Consider the following 19,962-nt stretch of genomic DNA (forward strand, 5'->3'; position numbering starts at 1 on the left):
CTGCAGTTAGCTCAGGCTCTATATGGGTCTAAAAATATAAATAATAGTGCTGGAGAGATGGTTTCGCAGTTAAAATACTTGCTGGCAAAGCCAAAGGACCCAGGTTCGATTCCCCTAGCAGCCACATACAGCCACATACATAAGGTGGCACATGCATCTGAAGTTCGTTTGCAGTGGCTAGAGGCTCTAGAATGCCATTCTCTCTCTTGAATAAATAAATAAAATATTTTAACACATTATATAGTTATGGTGGTTCACGTGAATGGGGAGACCAAAAGGACCCTACCCCACAATGGAACTCTAGAAGCAAGAGAGAGTGTCCCCTGTGGTTCCATGGAGGGACACAGACTGAAGGGGTGGCACCTGACCACTCCTTCAGGGACTAGCCAAGTGGAAAGCAGGGAGGGCTTCCTGGAAGAGGGCATCTGAGCATAGTTATACCTGACAGCTTTGTGGAGCTCTCATGTTCAGGCACAAGGACAGAGCAGTGAGCAAGAGAGTTCTGGACCTGAAACTGCAGGAAGATAAATACGTCCAAAAGCATGTGTTCTGAAGTTGGTTAAAGCAGGGCAAGGCGATGTGGGGGCGGGAGGTGGCAACGGAGGGTGCTGTGGCCAGGCTGGATACTCGGTGGCATTGGTGCTGAGATCGAAGGAGGTGGGGTGAGAATGGGTGCCATGGAGAACAGTGTCTAGGCAGAGGGAAAAGCAGATCCAAGGGCCTTGCAGTGGAGCGTTTGCAAACTCAAGGAGCAGAGGGGTGCAGGGCAGAGGGAGGGCTGCCAAATGGTAAGGCTGGGGTCTTGGAAGACCTGGAGTTTCCTACGAGATGGCACATCACGAGAGAGTCTTCTCTCAGAGTCCTACACACAAGCTCACCACGGCCAGGCCTGGGTTGTCACATCATCCTCCAGCTGCCCTTCTGTCCCCAGCCTGCTGTCCACAGGGCAGCCAGGAGGAGGATCCTCTAAGGGCCAAAGCACCCATGTATCCATCAACAGCTGGGTGAAGAAAATTTGTCTACCTATTCGATGGAATACTTCTCAGCCCTGAACTGGAAGTTCTGACAGGTGCTCCAAGGCAGATGGCCCCTAAGGATATCTGCTCAGTGACATAAGCCAGCCAAAAGGATGGACGGTACAGGCGTCCTCTGAGATGGAGGCTGGAGTTATTAAATGCAGAGGCAGTACGTAGAACAGGGGCCACCAGCAGCTGGAGGAAATGGAGAGCTGGCATCCTACAGGGACAGCTTTGTTTCTAGACCATGAGAAATTTCTGGAGACAGAGGGTGGGAGGTTGGGAGTGGCTGCCTCAGAGCGTGAGTTTGCTGGCGTCACTGAACCGGGCATTTAGACATTATTAAGATAGGAAATTGCATGGTGTGCATTTTGTCAGCTGCTGGGTGTGTCTTGAAGGTCGAGCTCACAGCATTTGTGAAAAGATGAGCGATTGGGAGCCATTGAGTTTGATTCTCATATTTGGTTTCATTCCATTTGTTTTTTATAAATCTTTTTAAAATTGTTTATTTATTTATTTGAAAAAGAGAGAGAGAGCAAGAGAGAGGATGGGTGTGCCAGGGCCTCCAGCCACTGCAAATGAACTTCAGACACATATCCTACCTTGTGCATCTGGCTTATGTGGGTACTGGGGAAATTAGGGTCCTTAGGCTTTGCAGGCAAGTGTCTTAACCAGTAAGCCATCTCTCCAGCCCCATTCAGTTTTTTTTTAAAAAAACATTTTATTTATTTGTTTATTTGAATGAGAGAGACAGAGAGATAATTGGTGCATCAGGACCTCTAGCCACTGCAAACGAACTCTAGATTCATGTGCCACCTTATGCATCTGGCTGTATGTGGGTACTAGGGAATTGAACCTGGGTCCTTTGGCTTTGCCAGCAAGTGCCTTAACTGCTAAGTCATCTCCCCAGCCTTCCCTTTGTTTTTGACTAAGGTTTTCAACCCAAATGAGTCCCTGTTTTCTGAGTGTAGAAGCTGTGAGAAGAGCAGGGATAGGCAAGGGAGGCCTGGAATTATGTTTGCCATCCTGAATGATGATCAGAAAGGTTGTCTCAAGATTAAGTCAGTTTATTTGTGGAAGAGCCCACACTGCACACTGCCGTGGGTATGTGTGCCACAGAAATCTGGGAGAATATTTGAAGAGGCAGGGGAAGGGGAAGGTTTCCAAGGCAAAATGAGGATTATATAAAACACTCTGGAGCCCTGATATTCAGCCACAGGGTTACTGACAAGGGCAGCGCCAGTCCAGGTTGCTCTTGGAGAGGCACCCTCACATGAGCATTTTCTGTGCAAGCTTGTGGGCCAGGTAAAGTCTTTGGTGACAGTCATATCAGGCACTCGTGCCTGAGAGCCCTTCTTCATAAGCTTCAACGTCCATGGCTTCTTTTTGTGGCTGGGGCTTAACTGCAGTGACTCCATTTGAATCTGACCACTTTGGAAGCAGAGGCTCCCAGGTGCTCAGGGGAGAGGTGCTGTCTACAGGGAGCTTGGGGAGGTAGAAATCTGGGGGTCTGTCAGAACCTGGGTGGTGCTGGAAGCCAGGGTTGGAGGTAAGTACTCATGCAGAGAACATGGGCTGTGGTCTAGCTGCTGGGGTGAGGGTGAGGTCCTTTGGAGCAGGGAACAGGTGCACAGGCAGGGGCAGGAGGAGACCCTGGAGAGCACAAGGAACTCCACAGTCCTGGAGGACAGACATCCAACTTTGGCGTCATATCCATCACTGGATTGTGGCAAGAGCAGTGTGGGAAAGGCTGGGGTGAAGGGGAGTGGCAGGAGAAGTTAGGGGGATCAAAAATAGAGCCAGGGGGCTGGAGAGATGGCTTAAGAGTTAAGGAGCTTTCCAGGACCCCTGTTTGACTCTCCAGATCCCACGTAAGCCAGATGCACAAAGGTGAGGCAAGCGCAAGGTTGCACATGCCCACTAGGTGGCACAAACGTCGGGTTCAATTGCAGTGGCTGAGGCCCTGGCTCACCAATTCTCTCTCTCTAAAATAAAAATAAATAACGACAAAAATAGAGCTGGGGTGGAGGTGAGATCAAAGAGGGATTGCGGATCAAAGAGGGATTGGAAAGGCAGTCAGGGTGTCCATCCCTGTGCTGGGACGGTGAGCGTCAAGAATTTGCAAAGCAGGGGTCTGATTGAGGATGTTTAGGTTTAGAGAAGGTATTTTGGTGGGAGTGCTGGAGGAAGGGCAGGTGGCGACTCTACCCTGAGGACTCAGTGAGCGAGGAAAGGGGTGTAAAAAGGGCCGGGCCAGCGGTATATTTCAGCATCAGTTCTTGAGACATGGGATGGAAAAGGGAAGGCATTTCATTCAGCCTCTCTCCATCTCTTTCTGTCTCTCTCCTCCCCTCTCTCCCCACCTTGGGAGAGGGGTTCAGGATTTCCCAGGTGCAGTTGGCAGATTCGGGTGTCTTCACCTGTGTGGCTGCAAGCCCGGCTGGGGTGGCAGACAGAAACTTCACCTTGCGGGTGCTGGGTATGGAAAGGGGGGTTCTTTGGCTTTGGTGGGTGAGAATGAAGACCCTCAGCCCCTGCTGGTAGGATGGAGTCAAGGCCATGTCCAGGCAGAGTGAAAAGCCAATTCATTCTGCCACATCCATCTACCCCGTCCTCCCAGTAGTGGGTGGGCACTCTGGTTTGCCAGGCCTTCCCAGGCCCAGGATATAGCAGTGAGCAACAGCCTCCCCTCCAGCTTCAGCTCCACCAGGGGCTGGGGAGATGCTATGGGAAAGCAGGGGGCTCTCCTAGCCTGGGTTCGGGAGCTTCTAAGCCAATAGTGGACTGCCCAGGGACATCATAGGAATGCTCTGTACCAAGGTCCTGGAGAGAGATCTACCTGCTGTGGATTGAAGGGCATCCTGCCCACACTTTTGCCGTCCACAGTGCCTCCCACCCTGGAGCCAGTGGAGATCCAGAATGCTGTGGTAGCTGGCCAAGGCTCCCCCGTGACGCTCCCATGTGAGGCCCGGGGCAGCCCCGAGCCACTTGTGTCATGGATGAAGGACGGGGAGCCCTTGTCACTCCAGAGCCTGGAGGGGGGAAGCAGCCTGCGCCTGGAGGCAGTGGGAGCTGGTGACTCTGGGACCTACTCCTGCGTGGCAGTGAGTGAGGCCGGAGAGGCCAGGAGACACTTCCAGCTGACTGTGATGGGTAAGTCTTCTGTTCTCTGCCAGCTGTTGCTAGCTGGAGTCAGGGCGGGATTCTGGAGCTGAGAAGCGGGTGAGAGGTGGGTCCTCTGGGAGCTGGGCTTCAGAGAGAGGCCTCGTTGGTCCTACCTTCCAGTGGGATGTGTGATTCTTCTGGGGTTCTGATCTACCAAAGTAAGTTATGCCAGAATCCCCAAATTTTGTAATGTTATGCCATATTAGAACAATGTGTCTCCACACCACGTACAGTATCCTTGTTGGTTCTAAAGCACAAATATTTATCCCAGGAATATTTATCCCCATTATATCTGGTGCATTCCTCCCCCATATTCAGTGCTTTCTTTCATCCTGTGCAGTCAGCCTCTGTGGGGAAGAGGAGCCCCGGGTCCCAATATCTGGGCGATGGCTGATCCAGGGCAGGTGTCTTTCAGATCCCCCCTACATTGAGGACTCAGGCCAGACCGTTGAGCTGCTGCTGCTTCCAGGCGCCCGCCTGGAGCTCCTGTGCGATGCCCGGGGTGTCCCCCCACCCAATATCACCTGGTATAAGGATGGGCAGATCCTGAGCATGCCAGAGATCAGCAGCCAAGATGGCCGGGTGCTCAGGGCAGAGGCCATGCAGGTACTGGCCCCCGCTTACTTAGGGATGTGGGTGGGGGCTGGGAGAAGAAACTGGCTTCTGGGGGTTCTGTGGGTGGCTGGCAAACCTTCCTTCCGAAGCGATTCCTTTGTATAGGGTGTGGCTGGAGAAATGACCGTGTGGGTCCATGCCCAGGCAGGCCAGAACCAAGGCTGATAGAAAAACCAGATTGCTGGAACAGTCAAAGGGGACTTCCCAAAGAGGCAGGCCTGCCTCAGCCCCAGGTCAAGATAGAGAATTCCAGAGAGGGCATGGACTGGCTGGGAGGTGGGACGGCAGCTCTGTGGCTCTGAGTGTGAGCCCTAGATCCTTAGCTACCTAGAAAGGAAAAAGATTGGTAGGTGGACAGGCAGTACCAGAGGCCACTAGCCCTTCTCTGTCCCCAGGTGGGTGATGCTGGGCTATACACCTGCCTGGCAGAGAGCCCTGCGGGTGAAGTCGAGAAGAGCTTCAGGGTCAGAGTTCAAGGTAGGGAGACATGGAGTAGGCGCATAGGAATCAGGATGGGGGCCGTCAGGATGGGGCCACCTCTCACATCCTCTTGTCCCCCAGCCCCTCCAAATATTGTTGGGCCCCGGGGCCCTCGCTCTGTGGTTGGCCTGGCTCCAGGACAGCTGGTTCTGGAGTGCCCAGTGGAGGCGGAGCCAGCGCCTGAGATCAAGTGGCACCGAGGAGGCGTCCTGCTGCGGGTGAGGACCTCACTCTGCATATCTGCTCTGGGGGCATCCCCCCACCTCTTATTACACTCATCCCATTTTGTGAGTAGCTTACAGATAAAGAACACGTCCTTCCAGTAGGGTTCTCACACAGAGTTCCTTCCATGGCAACTCCAAGTTGCGGCTGTGTGTCTCTAGTCTGTAACCCCATTTGCCAATCTCTGGCGTGCTCAGGGTCTGCCTGTCATTATACTAGGTGATGTTGGTGGGGGGGGCACCCAGGCATCTCTGCGTGTGCCTTTATACAGGGACGGTTTGCAGCTATAGGCTCAAAGATTTGAGGTTTTCTAATTGGGGGTTCAGAGTGCTTACACCTTCCAGGTTTTCATTTACTTATTTGTTCATTTAAGAGTGAGAGTGGGGCTGGAGAGATGGCTTAGCGGTTAAGCGCTTGCCTGTGAAGCCTAAGGACCCCGGTTCGAGGCTCGGTTCCCCAGGTCCCATGTTAGCCAGCTGCACAAGGGGGCACACGCGTCTGGAGTTCGTTTGCAGAGGCTGGAAGCCCTGGCGCGCCCATTCTCTCTCTCCCTCTATCTGTCTTTCTCTCTGTGTCTGTCGCTCTCAAATAAATAAATAAATAATTTTTTTAAAAAAATGAGAGTGGCGGGGGGTGGGGGAGAGGGAGACAGAGAGAGGGAGAATGGGCGTGCCAGGGCCTCCAGCCACTAAAAACAAACTCCAGAAGCGTGCGCCATCTTGTGCCTCTGGTTTACGTGGGTCCTGGGGAATCGAACCAAGGTCCTCTGGCTTTGCAGGCAAGAGCCTTAACCGCCAAGCCATCTCTCCGGCCCACCTTCCAGGTTTTTGAGGGTCTCAGCAGAGGCTTTGCCCCCTAGCCTGGGATGGAGAGAAGACACTGTCCAGCCCCATCAGTGCCTCCATTCTCCTGGCGCGGGGCTGGGGGCGGGCCGGGCACTAACCAGAGCCTCCCTGTCCGCACACTGCGGGGCTGCACAGGAGGACGCGCACACGCAGTTCCCAGGGGAGGGCAGGTTCCTTCAGCTGCAGGCTCTGAGCACAGCCGACGGCGGGGATTACAGCTGCACAGCCCACAACCCTGCGGGCAGTACCAGCGTTGACTTCCACGTCGAAATTCACAGTGAGTGCCACCCTCCCTTGCCCACCTGGCCCTCAGAGCCACCGGCTCCCAGCCCTTCCCTCTTCCCCTCCCTAGCGGCCCCCACCATCCAGCCAGGACCGCCTGCCCTGAACGCCTCAGCGAACAGTACGGCCCTGCTGCCCTGCCAGTCCCAGGGTGTGCCCGCGCCCCTCGTGAGCTGGCGGAAGGATGGGGCCCTGTTGGATCCTGAGAATCCCAGGTAGGAGCCAGCGGGGGAGGGCTTCAGAGGGTCTCGAGTTTAGGTAGGGTAGCTGTTTGTGGATCACAAACAGAAACTTGGGCCGTCGGAGCAGGAAAGTAACTTTATCACCAGGGTATGGGTGAGTCTCGGAATGCAAGGACAGGCCGGCCATGGTTAGCCACGTCCGGCATCCCTGGGTGGGCATGGCTAACTCTCCCGCTCCTCTCACTATATGTTCATTCTCTCTCTCTCCCTCTCTCTCTCTCTCTCTCTCTCTCACACACACACACACACACACATCTCCACACACAGACACCTCAGGTTGCAGCTCCTCAGCTCACATAACCTGCAGAATCAACAAGCCCTTTGTGAACATCATTATCAAGTCCAAATTCCCAGGGCACACAGCGCCATTGGCCCAGCCTGGGTGACTCACACCCACTCTGCAGTCCACTGTGGCTGGGGGCGGGGTGACACAGACAGGCCATTCTCAGGAAAGGCTGGGGGTGCTGCCACTTGTAGCAGCCCCTCTCGACCTCGCTAATGCCAGGTGGGATATGGGAGTAGCCTCAGGCTGTGACCCCTGGGTGGCCTCACGGCTGTAGCTTTCTAAGTCCCAAGTAGGTATCATCTAGCTAGGAGAGTCTGAAGCAGTCAGAGGTTCAGTCCGGTCTCATGGCACCCATCTGCTGGTTTCTATGACAACCCCTCCCTCATTTCCAGGCTGGAGTTTCTGCCTGAGGGTTCCTTGCGGATCCAACCAGTCCTGGCCCAGGACGCAGGCCACTACCTCTGCCTGGCTTCCAACTCAGCTGGTTCTGACCGGCAAGGTCGTGACCTCCGGGTCTTTGGTAGGTGGGCTATGGAAAGGCACGCTACCTGCCTTCAGTACATGCTTTTGCTGGGGGTGGGGGGGCACACCTGCTGGGTTTGTGCGTTGCCCCAGCTATAGGAAGCCAATTTGATGTCCATCTTTATGGGTGATGGACACCATGCCACACCCTTCCTTAAGTAACAACACAACAAAAGGCCAAAGGCTCAAGGAGTCCTACTCATCTCACTGAATCAGGTGCTCCAGTCAAACCTCTCCTTTGCCTTGTTTGAAACTTTTCTGCGGGGCCCTGAGCTCTGGCAGGGCTGATGGGGGGTCCAGCCCCGTAGGCCTCCTTTGAGGGTAGGGTGTCAGGATGGTGCCAGGTTCAGGGACTCAGAAAGTCCTGCAACCTGCAGCGTGGGGACTGTTGCTGGTTCTCCCTGAGGAGTTCCTCTGCCCCTGTCCCTGGCTCCATGGGATGTGTTAAAGTTGGCACTGAGCACCCCAAAGCTGTGATTCTCCTCTGGGCACAGCCTCAGAGAGCCCCCAGCTTCATCAACCTGTAATGGGGTGCTAATATGTAACAGGGAGCTAGGGGTTCAGGAAAGCCCTCGAACCCCAAACCTGAGGTTCGTGTCTGCAAGGAAATGAAGAAAATAAGACTGAAAAGGATAATTATTAAATGGTTATATTTATTGAGGGAAGTACAAAACCAAGGGAAGGAGAATAAATACATCCACATTGCTCAAGAGCGCACATGGCCTGGAAAAATCATGGGAAGAACAGAAAAGCGAGTACAGAGAACTCCTGTCATGTGGAGAAGGAGCCCACGTGGAAAATAATGGCCAAGGGGCTGACCCCTCGGCTTGGCCCAGGCCCAGCAGCGCTGAGCCAAAGGGAAACTCACCAGTAGCTGGAGGTTCCCAAGTGATCAGGCATCTCAGAAAGCGAGCCCTCCCCTCACAAACATATTATAACCTTATGGTGGTGACCCCTACCTTCTGGCTCCAGTGAGCTTAGGGGCAGCTGATTGATTTAGGCTAAGGGCTGTCTCAGGAAGAGGCCAGCCATGGTGCCAAGTTCTGGAGTCTACACTTGACCAACCACAATGTTAGGATTAGATTGAAATCCTAGAAGAGACCTCCCTCGCAGGAGCAGCCCTAGTTATAGGAAAAAAAAAAAAAGATCGCCTTTAGGCAAGAGATAAGACTTCAGATCATCCTTTGGTCTCTAGCAAGTATAGACTGTAAGGATAGGCCTAAAGACATGCTTGTTTCTTACTTTCAAGGGACTAGTCACCCTAACTGCCTAAAAGAGTTAACCTGACTCCCTCTCAAAGCCACACCTGTCTCCTCTTCCCAGAGCCTCCAGCCATTGTCCCTGGCCCCTCCAACCTGACCCTGACTGCCCACAATCCAACCTTGCTACCCTGCGAGGCCAGCGGCTCCCCCAAGCCCTCCGTGGTCTGGTGGAAGGATGGACAAAAGCTGGATTTCCACTTGCAGCATGACACCTACAGGTGAAAACCAGGTCCTCCCTGCAGTATCTTGAGCTATGTGGGGTGTGAGCCAGGGACCCCATAGCCCAGAGCAGTGCTGGGTCAGCAGCAAGGAGGGCACCAGATGCTGGGGAGCCAAGGGCATCTTTACAGTAAGGCACATAATGCTGCTGGGCAGAGGAGAGTGTTCTTGGTTCTTGAACACAGAGTCACATGGGGAAAAAAAAAAGCGTGACTTACCGGTCACAGGCATTTCAAACAGAACGTGGAGCGTGCTGGGGTGTGGCTCAGAGCATTTGTCTAGCCTTAGTAAGACCTAGTTCCATCCTTAACATCTCCATAAGAGAAAAAAAGACTAAGGGCTGGAGAGATTGCTAAGCAGTTAAAAGCACCTACTTGCAATTTGATTCTCCAGTACCCATGTAAAGCCACATATACAAAAAGGCATATATGTCTGGGGTTTGTTTGCAGTGGCAGGAGACCCTGGTGTTCTCTTTCCTGCTCCTTGCAAATAAATAGTAAACTGTTTTTAAAAAACTCTTTGAAAACTGGGTGTGGTGACACATTCCTTTAATCCCAGCACTCAGGAGGCAGAGGTAGGAGGATCACCATGAGTTTGAGGCCCCCCTGAGATTACATAGTGTCAGCCTGGGCCAGAGTGAAACCCTACCTTGAAAAAAAAAAAAACTCCTTGAAAAAAAGTAAGACCATAGAAATTAGAGCTGGCACTGTCTGAGCCTAGACACACGGGCACAGCCGGAACCTCAGTGTCCTGGGTCTCGGAGATGCCACTGTTGGCTCAGGGAAACTGCTGGGGAATCAAACGACCAATTCACCAACTGCTTCCCCAGTTATTGGTTATTTCAGGCGCTAGCTTATCCCTTCTGATTGGGGATCCAGTGTGGTCACGACAGACTAAATTACTGTCACAAACCTGCAGGCTGCAGAGAAACAAGGGTGTAGAAAAGTCACCCACAAATCCAACAGCTAAAACTTTGGGGACAGAAAATTCTAGAAGAGGGCTGGAGAGATGGCTTAGTGGTTAAGGCGCTTGCCTGCAAAGCCTAGGGACCCAGGTTCAACTCTCCAGATCCCATGTAAGCCAGATGCACAAAGGTGAGGCAAACACAGGGTTGCATATGCTCAATTGATGGTACAAGTGTCTGGAGTTCAATTAGTGGCCGATGCCCTGGTGCACCAATTCTTTCTCTCCCTCTCCCTCTCCTCTCCTCAAAAAGAAAATTCTAGAAGATACTTCTGACATCAGAGCTTGGGGCAGATGCAGGAAGGGAAAGGTCTGGGGCAGGAAGGACACACTGGCTGATCCCAGGCCAGTGGCCAGATACTCAGCCATCTGTCTGTCTGTCCCAGGCTCCTGCCCTCCAATGCCCTGCTCCTCACAGCCCCTGGCCCTGAGGACTCAGCCCAGTTTGAGTGTGTGGTGAGCAATGAGGTGGGCGAAGCCCGCCAGCACTACCAAGTGACCATCCTAGGTAAGCCAGGGTAGGAGTGGTACTCCTCCTCTCAACTGCTTTCCCTGCCAATAGGAACTGGCACTGGTTTCCTCCTATATAGGCACCTCCTCCAGGAAGCTTTCCTGGGTAACTTCCCACCTACCCTGATGGAGCCTTAATTATAGTGGCCTCTGCAACTGTTCCTTCATCATTCACGACACCTTGTGTCCTAGCCTACCTTTATAAACGTTCTGTCCCCCCTGGTGTTCCTTGTGTGGCCAGCAGGGCCTTGTCTCGTATTTTAGTGCCTCCCACCATTGCGGATGACCAGACAGACTTCATGGTGACCAGGATGGCACCTGTGGTCCTCACGTGCCACAGTTCAGGTGTGCCCACCCCGACCGTGTCCTGGAGCAAGGCGGGTACACAGCTAGGGGCGAGGGGCAGCGGCTACCGAGTCTGGCCTTCGGGTAAGTATGGGGGTGCTGCTGAGAGAGCCGGGGAAAGGCAGAAAGGGTGGGCGGAGACGGTGAAAGGGCCCCTGTAGAAAGGCAAGCTGGAAGGTCGCCTCCCCTTGATTGTGTGATCTGGGAGGACTGCCTTGCCCTCTCTGAATCCTAGTGCCCCTTTTCCTGAACTGGAGGGTGACCTATGAGGGATGCCCCAAGACTTGTTGAGCAAGTATAGTGATGTTTCATGATAAAAGAGGAAAAATATCAGTGTCTGGGAGTGTTGGCAAAGCTAGCTTCATTCCATTACAGATGGGTAAGGTAGTGGAGGTGGCGTAGGAGCCCTGCCACTTCCATCCCTGGAGACCTCTGTCCTTGATCCCCTCACCTCCCTGCCCGCTCCCCACCCACAGGAGCCCTGGAGATCAAACAGGCTCTCCCTGTCCACGCTGGTCGCTACACTTGCACAGCTCGAAACTCAGCGGGTATGGCCCAAAAACATGTGACCCTCAAGGTGCAAGGTAAGGGCCCCAGGCAGGGCCACCTGAGGTCTTGGGGTGGGGACGCAGGTGAGCTAGAGGCAGGTGGGGCTGAGAGGAGGGGAGGTCCAGACTCAAATGCCCTGGCTTGGGCTCAACACCAGCTTTCACTGGAATCTTTTGATGATAAGATCTGGCCCCCTGCAGCCTTGTAGCTAGTCTGAAGTACATATATATATATATATATATATATATATATGTATGTGTATGTGTATGTGTATGTGTATGTGTATGTGTATGTGTATGTATGTATATATTATTATTATTTTAATATTTTTATTTATTTATTTGCAAGAGAGAGTGTGGAGCTGGAGAGATGGCTTAGTGGTTAAGCACTCGCCTGTGAAGCCTAAGGACCCTGGTTCAAGGCTCGATTCCCCAGGACCCACGTTAGCCAGATGCACAAGGGGGCACACGCGTCTGGAGTTCATTTGCAGTGGCTGGAAGCCATGGCATGCCCATTCTCTCTCTCTCTTTCTCTCTCTGTTTCTCTCAAATGAATAAAAAATAAACAAAAAAATTAAAAAAGAGAGAGAGTGTATATGGGTGTGCCAGGGCCTCTCAGCCACTGCAAATGAACTCCAGATGCATGCATCACATTGTGCATCTGGCTTTACAAGGGTACTGGGAAATCGAACCTGGGCCTGCAGGCCTTGCAAGCAAGCATCTTGAACTGCAGAGCCATCTCCCCAGACCTGGTCTGAGGTTTTAAGAGCTCCTATTCTTTTAGAAGCCTCTCTCTTAATACTCTGGCTAGGGCACTAGAGTTTGAGGACTCCCTTGTGACCTCGACTCTCTGCCCCAGCGTCCCCTGTGGTAAAGCCACTGCCCAGTGTGGTTCAGGCCATGGCATCAGAGGAGGTGCTTCTGCCTTGTGAGGCCTCGGGTGTCCCCCGGCCAACAGTTACCTGGCAGAAGGAGGGGCTCAGCATCCCCTCAGGTGAGTCCATGCAGCAGCCCGGTCACTGGAAGGGTAGGGAAGACATTTGTGCAGGATCCTGGGACTCCCTTTATGCCTAGGACACTCCTTAGCCCCCGAGAGGTCCAGAGACACATCCCCACCCCTGGCTTTGGGGTCACCTTCCTGTCCCCTTTCCTCCTATTGTCATAGTCCAAGATCCTACCTGGGTATCCAGAGGCCAGTTGGGGTGTCCAGGAACCCATCTTGTCTCTGGGTCACTCTGGGATCCCAGCAGGTCATTAGCTGCCTGTCAGACCAGTCATCTCAAGCTGCCTGCCCCCTTGCCTCCATGGGCACCCCTGCCCCCCAGCTGCTGACCCCACTGTCTCCCTCCACATCAGGAGTGAGTGCCCAGGTCCTCCCCAGCGGCCAGCTGCGGATTGCCTATGCCAAGCCTGACGACGCCGGGAACTACCTCTGCATAGCCCAGAACAGTGCGGGCAGTGCCATGGGGAAGACAAGGTTGCTGGTGCAAGGTGCCTACTTCCTGCTCTGGCACATGCCAGTCTCCTTCCTACCCAGCCCTGGCAATGGTTATAGAAGGAGCTAGGAGGAACCATCTCCCTCTTACTGCCTGCAGTCTGGCTCCAGGCACAAACTCACACCCGTTGCTCTTTTCCCGACTCTCCTGGGGCTGGCTAACCTCTTTCGCTAGGACTCGGTGACAGCAGCCACACCCGCCTTTTCTGCTGCTCAGACATACAGTTCCGTGTGTCCCTCCTCGACTGGCCCCCTTGGTCTTCTGCCGTGTTAGTGGGGACACTGTCACCCAAACGTCTGCTCAGAGTGCTGCGAACACAGACCAGGGCCCAGGCTGTTCGGGTCCTGTGACTGCCTGCCCTTGCAGATTCTGGCTGCTATAAAGGGCTGGGGCTGCACTTGGCTTTGGAACCCGTGGGGTTCCTGGCTCCAGGTCTCTTCTCCTCAGAGTCTGTCTGTCCAGCATGCTTTCCTCCCCTGTGACCTGGTGCATCACTACTGGTCACTAGGTAAGCATGACACCACATGCACCTGCCATGACCCTCACTGTGCCCTCAGCGTCGTCCCACGGAGGAGGAACGTGTGCAGTGTGGATGTGGTGTGGGCTCTGTGCCCGCTTTTCTGCCCTCTGCTTACATGGGACTGCATGGCCTCTGTCCAGAGCTTTTTTTGTTTTGTTTTTGTTCTTCAAGGTAGGGTCTTGCTCTAGGCTGACCTGAAATTCACTATGTAGCCTCAGGCTGGCCTCGAACTCATGGCAATCCTCCTACCTCTGCCTCCCGAGTGCTGGGGTTGAAGGCGTGTGCTTTTAGTCTTTGTACACGTTCATGTGCGCACGCACGCCTGTGTCTGCACGCACGCCCATCTGTGCATGCAGGTGCAGTGTGGCCACCAAGGGCAGAGTCCCCAAACCACAGGGAGAGACCTATGGCTGAGCAGTTGGTGGAGGCAGCTGAAAGGGAGGGCAGAAGGGCCAGGCTTAGGGTCCTTGGGCAGGGAGCCTACCCCGGACCACAGTGTAGACCATTCCCAAGGAGATCTTCCTCTCCCCACAGTCCCCCCCATGATTGAGAACGGCCTCCCAGACCTGTCTGCCACCGAGGGCTCCCATGCGCTCCTGCCCTGCACGGCCAGGGGCAGTCCGGAGCCTGCCATCACCTGGGAGAAGGACGGCCAGCCTGTGACGGAATCCGAGGGCAAGTTCACTCTGCAGCCTTCTGGGGAGCTGCTGGTGAGGAACTCTGAGGTGAGGCCCCGCCCCGGGGACACAGGGCGGGCAGTGGAAACAGTCCCAGGAGTGGCTGACAGACACCTGCCTAGCACAGCCTGCTTGCCAGGCTCAGCCCTGAGCTCTGCCGGGCAGCCCTTCAGCCTGGGGGAACCTGGTGACAGTGGCGTTGCCACCCCACCCACCAGTGACAAACCCAGGCTCTGAGTGTACCCAGCTGTCCAAGAGAACCTACCAATAGTCAGAATGCAGGTTTGAATCTGGACCTCCGAGCCAGCTCCCTGGGGAGGTACATGATGGTACCCCAAAGTACAGCCAGTTCTCAGTCAACCTTGATGCCGAATGACCTCCACGGTGGGAAAGGGAGGAGCCCGACCAGAGGCGTGGGTACAGCCCACCCCTTCCTCAGCGGCATTCAGTAGATGGTCAGGCAGCTGTGTAGTGACGCAGGCCTGCAGGAGTCATCGTGGGTCAGACCTGGTCTCTAGGACAGATGGGGGACCCCCAGGGAGTGAGGCCATATGGCAGAGCCTTGCTTCAGGGTCCCAGCACACAGCAGGCCCTCCGTAAGCGAGGCTGGCTCCCACGGTTCCGACCATGCTGTCACATCGTGCAGGATAAGGCTGGAGAGATGGATCAGCAGTTAAAAGGCGCTGGCTTGCAAAGCCTGACAGCCTGGCTTGATTCCCCAGGACCCACGTAAAGCCAGATACACAAAATGCTGCATACATCTAGAGGTGGTTTGTAGCGGCAAGAGGCCCTAGCATACCCATTCTCTCCTCAACCCCTATCTCTCTCTCTCCCTCCTTCCCTTCCTGTCTGCTTGCAAATAAATAAATCAATAATAATTTTTAAAAAAGAAGAAGAAGAACTTGGAGAGATTGCTTAGTGGTTAAGGTACTTGCCTGCAAAGCCAAAGGACCAAGGTTCAATTCCCCAGGACCCACGTAAGCCAGATGCACAAGGTGGCGCATATATCTGGAGTTCATTTGCAGTGGCTAAAGCCTGGTGCACCCATTCTCTCTCTCTCTCTCTCTCTCTTTGTCAAATAAATAAATAAATAATTTTTAAAAGAGAGGGTGGGAGAACTTGGAGGATAAAGTAGGAAGTCCCATCTGAGCAGTAGGGATGTCACCCCACCAGGCTGTGTGGCCTGGGTGAGTCATTTTCCCCTTTACATGAGAACCTGTGGAGAACGGGTCCCCAGGAGCACTGTGGCCCAAGCCAGTGCGGGGGTGATGCCCAGACTGACTCTTACTTTTGCCCAAAGGGCCGGGACGCCGGGACCTATACCTGCACTGCCCAGAATGCAGTGGGCCGCGCCCGCCGCCGTGTGCACCTCACCATCCTCACGATGCCCATCCTCACCACCCTGCCTGGGGACCGTAGCCTGCGCCTCGGGGACAGGCTGTGGCTTCGCTGTGCTGCCCGGGGCAGCCCAACACCCCGCATCGGTTGGACCATCAATGACCGGCCTGTCACAGGTCTGGACCTACTGGGGACAGTGAACCGAGACCTAGGAGGTGGAGGAGGGACACAAGTTGGCACGCTCAGCCTAGGAGAAGGGAAGCGGTTGGTGGCCACCCCCATAGACTCTGGGTATCTAGACTATGAGGGGAGACAGAGAGAAGCCATCTCTGGCCACATTTAATGAGCCAGTGACAGAGCTGACAAGAAGCTACTTGAAGACCCCAGAGGCCTCAGGCTAGGAGGGGAGACTGGCATTTTGGTCCAGAGCTGCTTTTCCTATGGAGCTCTACCCTTCCATCTGGGACACAGGTGACATTCAGAGAGAGCGAGTCACAGAGTACACAGTAGGTGCTCAATGAATGCTTGCTGTGTTGGTGAATTGCTACATCCCCTCTATTACAAAATGATACTTTCCTACTGTAGAACACATCACCTTTTTTTTTTGGGGGGGAGGTTTGAGGTAGGGTCTCACTCTAGCCCAGGCTGACCTGGAATTCACTATGTAGTCTCAGGGTGGCCTTGAACTCACAGTGATCCTCCTACCTCTGCCTCCCGAGTGCTGGGATTAAAGGCGTGTGCTACCACACCTGGCTACATCACCCATTTCTAATCTAAGGCCAGGTCCCCTTAAACCCCTTCACACTCCAGTGGTAAAGGCGTCCCTTGGACCCATCCCTGCAGGAAAGGACTTGTGCAAGTATCCCAGCGGCTTGCTTGTGAAAGGGAGAAAGGCAGGGGTCCTGAGGACAGGGTGACTCAACACAAAACTGTCTGTGACACCAAGCCTTGTTCCAGATCAATACCCCAGTAATGGCACTGCCTGTCCCATTCCTGTCCTAGAAGCCATGTCTAAGCTACAACAAGACAGCACCCGATGAGACCCAGTAGTCTAGAAAACACAGCAGGGGTGCTGCAAGCCCTTGTTTATTTAATTATCCACGTTGGTCTTTTAAAAAATATATTTTTATAACATTTATTTGAGGAGAGAGAGGATATGGCCACCTCTTTGCATTTTGCCACTGCAAATGAGCTCCAGATGCATGTGCCACTTTGTGCATCACACTCTACATGGGTATTAGGGAATGGAATCCTGGGCCGGCAGTCTTTGCAAGTGAGTGCTTGAAACAGTGGAGCCATCTCTCCAGCTCTATTTATTTTGGTCTTTTGAGACTTGCTATGTATTAGAAGCTGGTCTTGAACTTCTGATTCTCTTGCCTCTACCTCCCAAGTGCTGGGATTACAGATATGTGGCTCCATACCAACTTCTTACATTAATAAGCCCCCAAAGGCCTATCCTTGATTCTCACCAGACCTGCCGTGTGTGTCCGACACCCGCATCCTTATGGCCGGCTCACTCCGTCAGCCTGCCATCCAGTGAGAAGGGGGTCCTCCCCTTTGTTTCTTTATCCCTGTAAAACATCTGCTGAGTGCACCGTCCTCGGGTGTCCAAGGCAGGAAGCCCCTGCTCCCCGGCTTCCCCAGCCACTCTTTCTGTGCCGCAGATGGGGTGTTGGAGCAAGATGGGGGCAGCACACTGCAGAAAGCGGCCGTGGCCAGAGAGGACAGCGGGACCTACGTCTGCTGGGCCGAGAACAGAGTGGGCCGTGTACAGGCAGTCAGTTTCATCCACGTGAAAGGTAAGGGTGGGATCCCACAGGGCCTTTAGCCCCATGCCCCTGAACAGCCATCAATACTGCTTGCCCAAGAACCAGCCTCTTGGGCTCAGACTGGTAACTCATCACCCTGTGCATGTGGGGGATCCCCTCTGAGGGACTTTACAAACTGCCAGGACCAGGTTCCTCCCTGGACTCTGTAAACCAGCCTCTCCAGGGCAGGGTGCAGGTAGCGGTCTGTTTTCTATTCCCCTGACAGCCCCTCGCCTGTAGCGGAGATACCATGGAAGGAGGAGGGCCCAGGCGTCCACAGAACCCTGAACCCCAGAGAAATGTTCCAGGCGTGCCAGCCTGTGGCTTATCTCCTTCAGCATGGGGGGGCAGTGTTGAGGGCAGCCTAGTGACCACAGAGACATTGTGACTTTTGCTCTGCCTTGGGATGGGCGGGGCTGCATGGCAGCTGGCCCCAGGACGCAGCTGCGGCTTTGGCTAGATTCAACCTCAGGACCCCAGGAAGTATATAAACCGACACAGAGAGTTCCACGGTGCTGGCAGAATCACATGAATCGCCTTAGCATAGCTGTGTCCAGCAGAGGCGTCCCACTGTTCCTGCTTTTCCTATTGTTCTTTTCCAAAGTGCCTGGCAGCGGGCAATCCGCTCCGTGTTCCCTCCTGTGGCCTTCGCAGACATCGCTAGTCAGTCACAGCACAATTCTCACTCAGCTACAAATCCCTCTCAGCACAGATCCTGGCAGCCACCCTCTGCTATCTATAAAGCACTTCCTTGCCAGCTCCCCAGCTATCTCCTCTCCTCCACAGCCTAGGAGGACCTTTGCTGGGGACTTCACTGCCTGTGCCCATCACCTCCCCACAACTCAACAGGGCTGATCGTTGTTTCTGCCTCATAAGTTAATAGTGAGAACCGCCAATAGAGATGACCCATGCCAGGGATTTGAGTGGCTCATGGGTAATGCTCCCACAGCACTACTGTTCATGGCGGGCAAGGACTGGCATAGACCCATGGAAGCTCTTTTCCCAGTGCTTCGACCGGGCCTAGCCATGCTGGCCTAACAGGAGACTCTCTGGGACTCTGGAGGCGGGGCTGGGCACAGTATTTGGGGATGGGTGGGTGGAGGGTTGGGCTCCTGACATTTTCTTTGATGTCATCCCCTGCAGAGGCTCCTGTCCTACAAGGGGATGCCTTCTCCTACCTGGTAGAGCCTGTAGGAGGCAGCATCCGGCTAGACTGTGTGGTCCGTGGAGACCCAGCACCAGACATCCGCTGGACCAAAGATGGTCTTTCACTGCCACTGCTGGGCAGCCGCTTCCGCCTCCGGCTACAAAATGGCTCATTGACGATCCTCAAGACAGAGGCAAGGCGGGGCCATCTGGGATAGCCCTATGCTTTTTCTGACTGCTTAGGGGATCTTTAGGTTGCCGCCACCCTCCACCATCTATAAAGTACTTCCCTGCCTGCTCCCCAGCTATCTCCTCTCCTCCACGGCCTAGGAGGACCTTTGCTGGGGACTTCACCGCCTGTGCCCATCACTTCCCCTCCACTCAACAGGGCTGATCAATGTTTCTGCCTCATAAGTTAATAGTGAGACCCGCCAATAGAGATGACCCATGCCAGGGATTTGAGTGGCTCATGGGTAATGCTCCCTGAACACTACTGTTCATGGCGGGCAGGGTAGGTGGGTACTTGGCGTCCCTATTGTATGAATGAAGACCGTGAAGGTCAGAGAGGTCCATGCAGGACTCCTGCCCTGTGGTTTCCAAAGGCTTGAGTACTAAGGCAGCCCTCTCTTCCCCTTCATCCCCGTCCCAAGTTCCAGCCGCTCATGATGCTGGAATTCAAAGTCCAGTCTGACAGGAGTGCATGTGGGCCTGCCCCTTGGCAGCTGCGCCTGGACCGTGAGAGCAGCAGCCTTGTCCACAAGCAGCCACAAGGATGGCCGCCGCTATCCCAGTGCTGGCCCGGCTGCGCTCCTTTGCCTGGCAGTGTTCATTCACATCTTAGAAATGGAGAAAACGAGCCGGGCGTGGTGGCACACGCCTTTAATCCCAGCACTCGGGAGGCAGAGGTAGGAGGATTGTCATGAGTTCGAGGCCACTCTGAGACTACATAGTTAATTCCAGGTCAGCCTGGACCAGATTGAGACCCTACCTTGGAAAACCAAAGGAAAAAAAAAAAAAGAAATGGAGAAACTGAGTCGAGTATGGTGGCATATTGTCTTTAATCCCAGCATTTAGGAGGCTCAGTTAGAAGGAGGATCTCCAAGAGTTTGAGGCCAGCCTGGGGCTACAGAGTGAGTCAGCCTGGGCTAGAGTGAGCCTCTACCTCAAAAAAAAAAATAAATAAATAAATAAATGACATGGGGAAACTGAGACTCCAGAGACACGGTAAGATCTGAAACGTCTCAGCAATGGGATTCCACCCTATGTGGCTCTGGCCTCCAGATCTCCACCCTCAGCACCGTCCTGCCAACCTTGGAAACTGCGTCCTGCATAGATGTCACCTCTGGGCACTGGTGGGGCCTTAGGCTGTGTTGGCTTCACCTCTTCCAAAGCGTATGGCATGCCGAGTGTGCTGGTGCAGGCCTGTAATGCCAGCACTCAGGAGGCTGAGCCAGG

General features: G+C 54.1%; 1 protein-coding gene across 1 annotated transcript in view; it reads left to right on the top strand.

Annotated features, from left to right (window-relative positions):
* Window positions 1–19,962, top strand: part of Hmcn2 (hemicentin 2) — a 195,050-nt gene that overhangs the window by 145,480 nt on the left and 29,608 nt on the right. Inside the window, exons 67-84 of the mRNA XM_012952006.2 lie at window positions 3,398–3,495; window positions 3,903–4,169; window positions 4,597–4,787; window positions 5,192–5,273; window positions 5,358–5,494; window positions 6,479–6,620; window positions 6,696–6,840; window positions 7,546–7,673; window positions 8,999–9,155; window positions 10,506–10,627; window positions 10,894–11,058; window positions 11,451–11,558; window positions 12,382–12,516; window positions 12,879–13,013; window positions 14,073–14,263; window positions 15,516–15,729; window positions 17,218–17,352; window positions 18,505–18,701. Coding sequence (XP_012807460.2) covers window positions 3,398–3,495; window positions 3,903–4,169; window positions 4,597–4,787; window positions 5,192–5,273; window positions 5,358–5,494; window positions 6,479–6,620; window positions 6,696–6,840; window positions 7,546–7,673; window positions 8,999–9,155; window positions 10,506–10,627; window positions 10,894–11,058; window positions 11,451–11,558; window positions 12,382–12,516; window positions 12,879–13,013; window positions 14,073–14,263; window positions 15,516–15,729; window positions 17,218–17,352; window positions 18,505–18,701 — 2,749 coding nt within the window. The remainder of the gene's footprint in view (window positions 1–3,397; window positions 3,496–3,902; window positions 4,170–4,596; window positions 4,788–5,191; window positions 5,274–5,357; window positions 5,495–6,478; window positions 6,621–6,695; window positions 6,841–7,545; window positions 7,674–8,998; window positions 9,156–10,505; window positions 10,628–10,893; window positions 11,059–11,450; window positions 11,559–12,381; window positions 12,517–12,878; window positions 13,014–14,072; window positions 14,264–15,515; window positions 15,730–17,217; window positions 17,353–18,504; window positions 18,702–19,962) is intronic.

Source organism: Jaculus jaculus, chromosome 1, assembly GCF_020740685.1.
Source record: "Jaculus jaculus isolate mJacJac1 chromosome 1, mJacJac1.mat.Y.cur, whole genome shotgun sequence".
Taxonomy (NCBI): Eukaryota; Metazoa; Chordata; class Mammalia; order Rodentia; family Dipodidae; genus Jaculus; species Jaculus jaculus.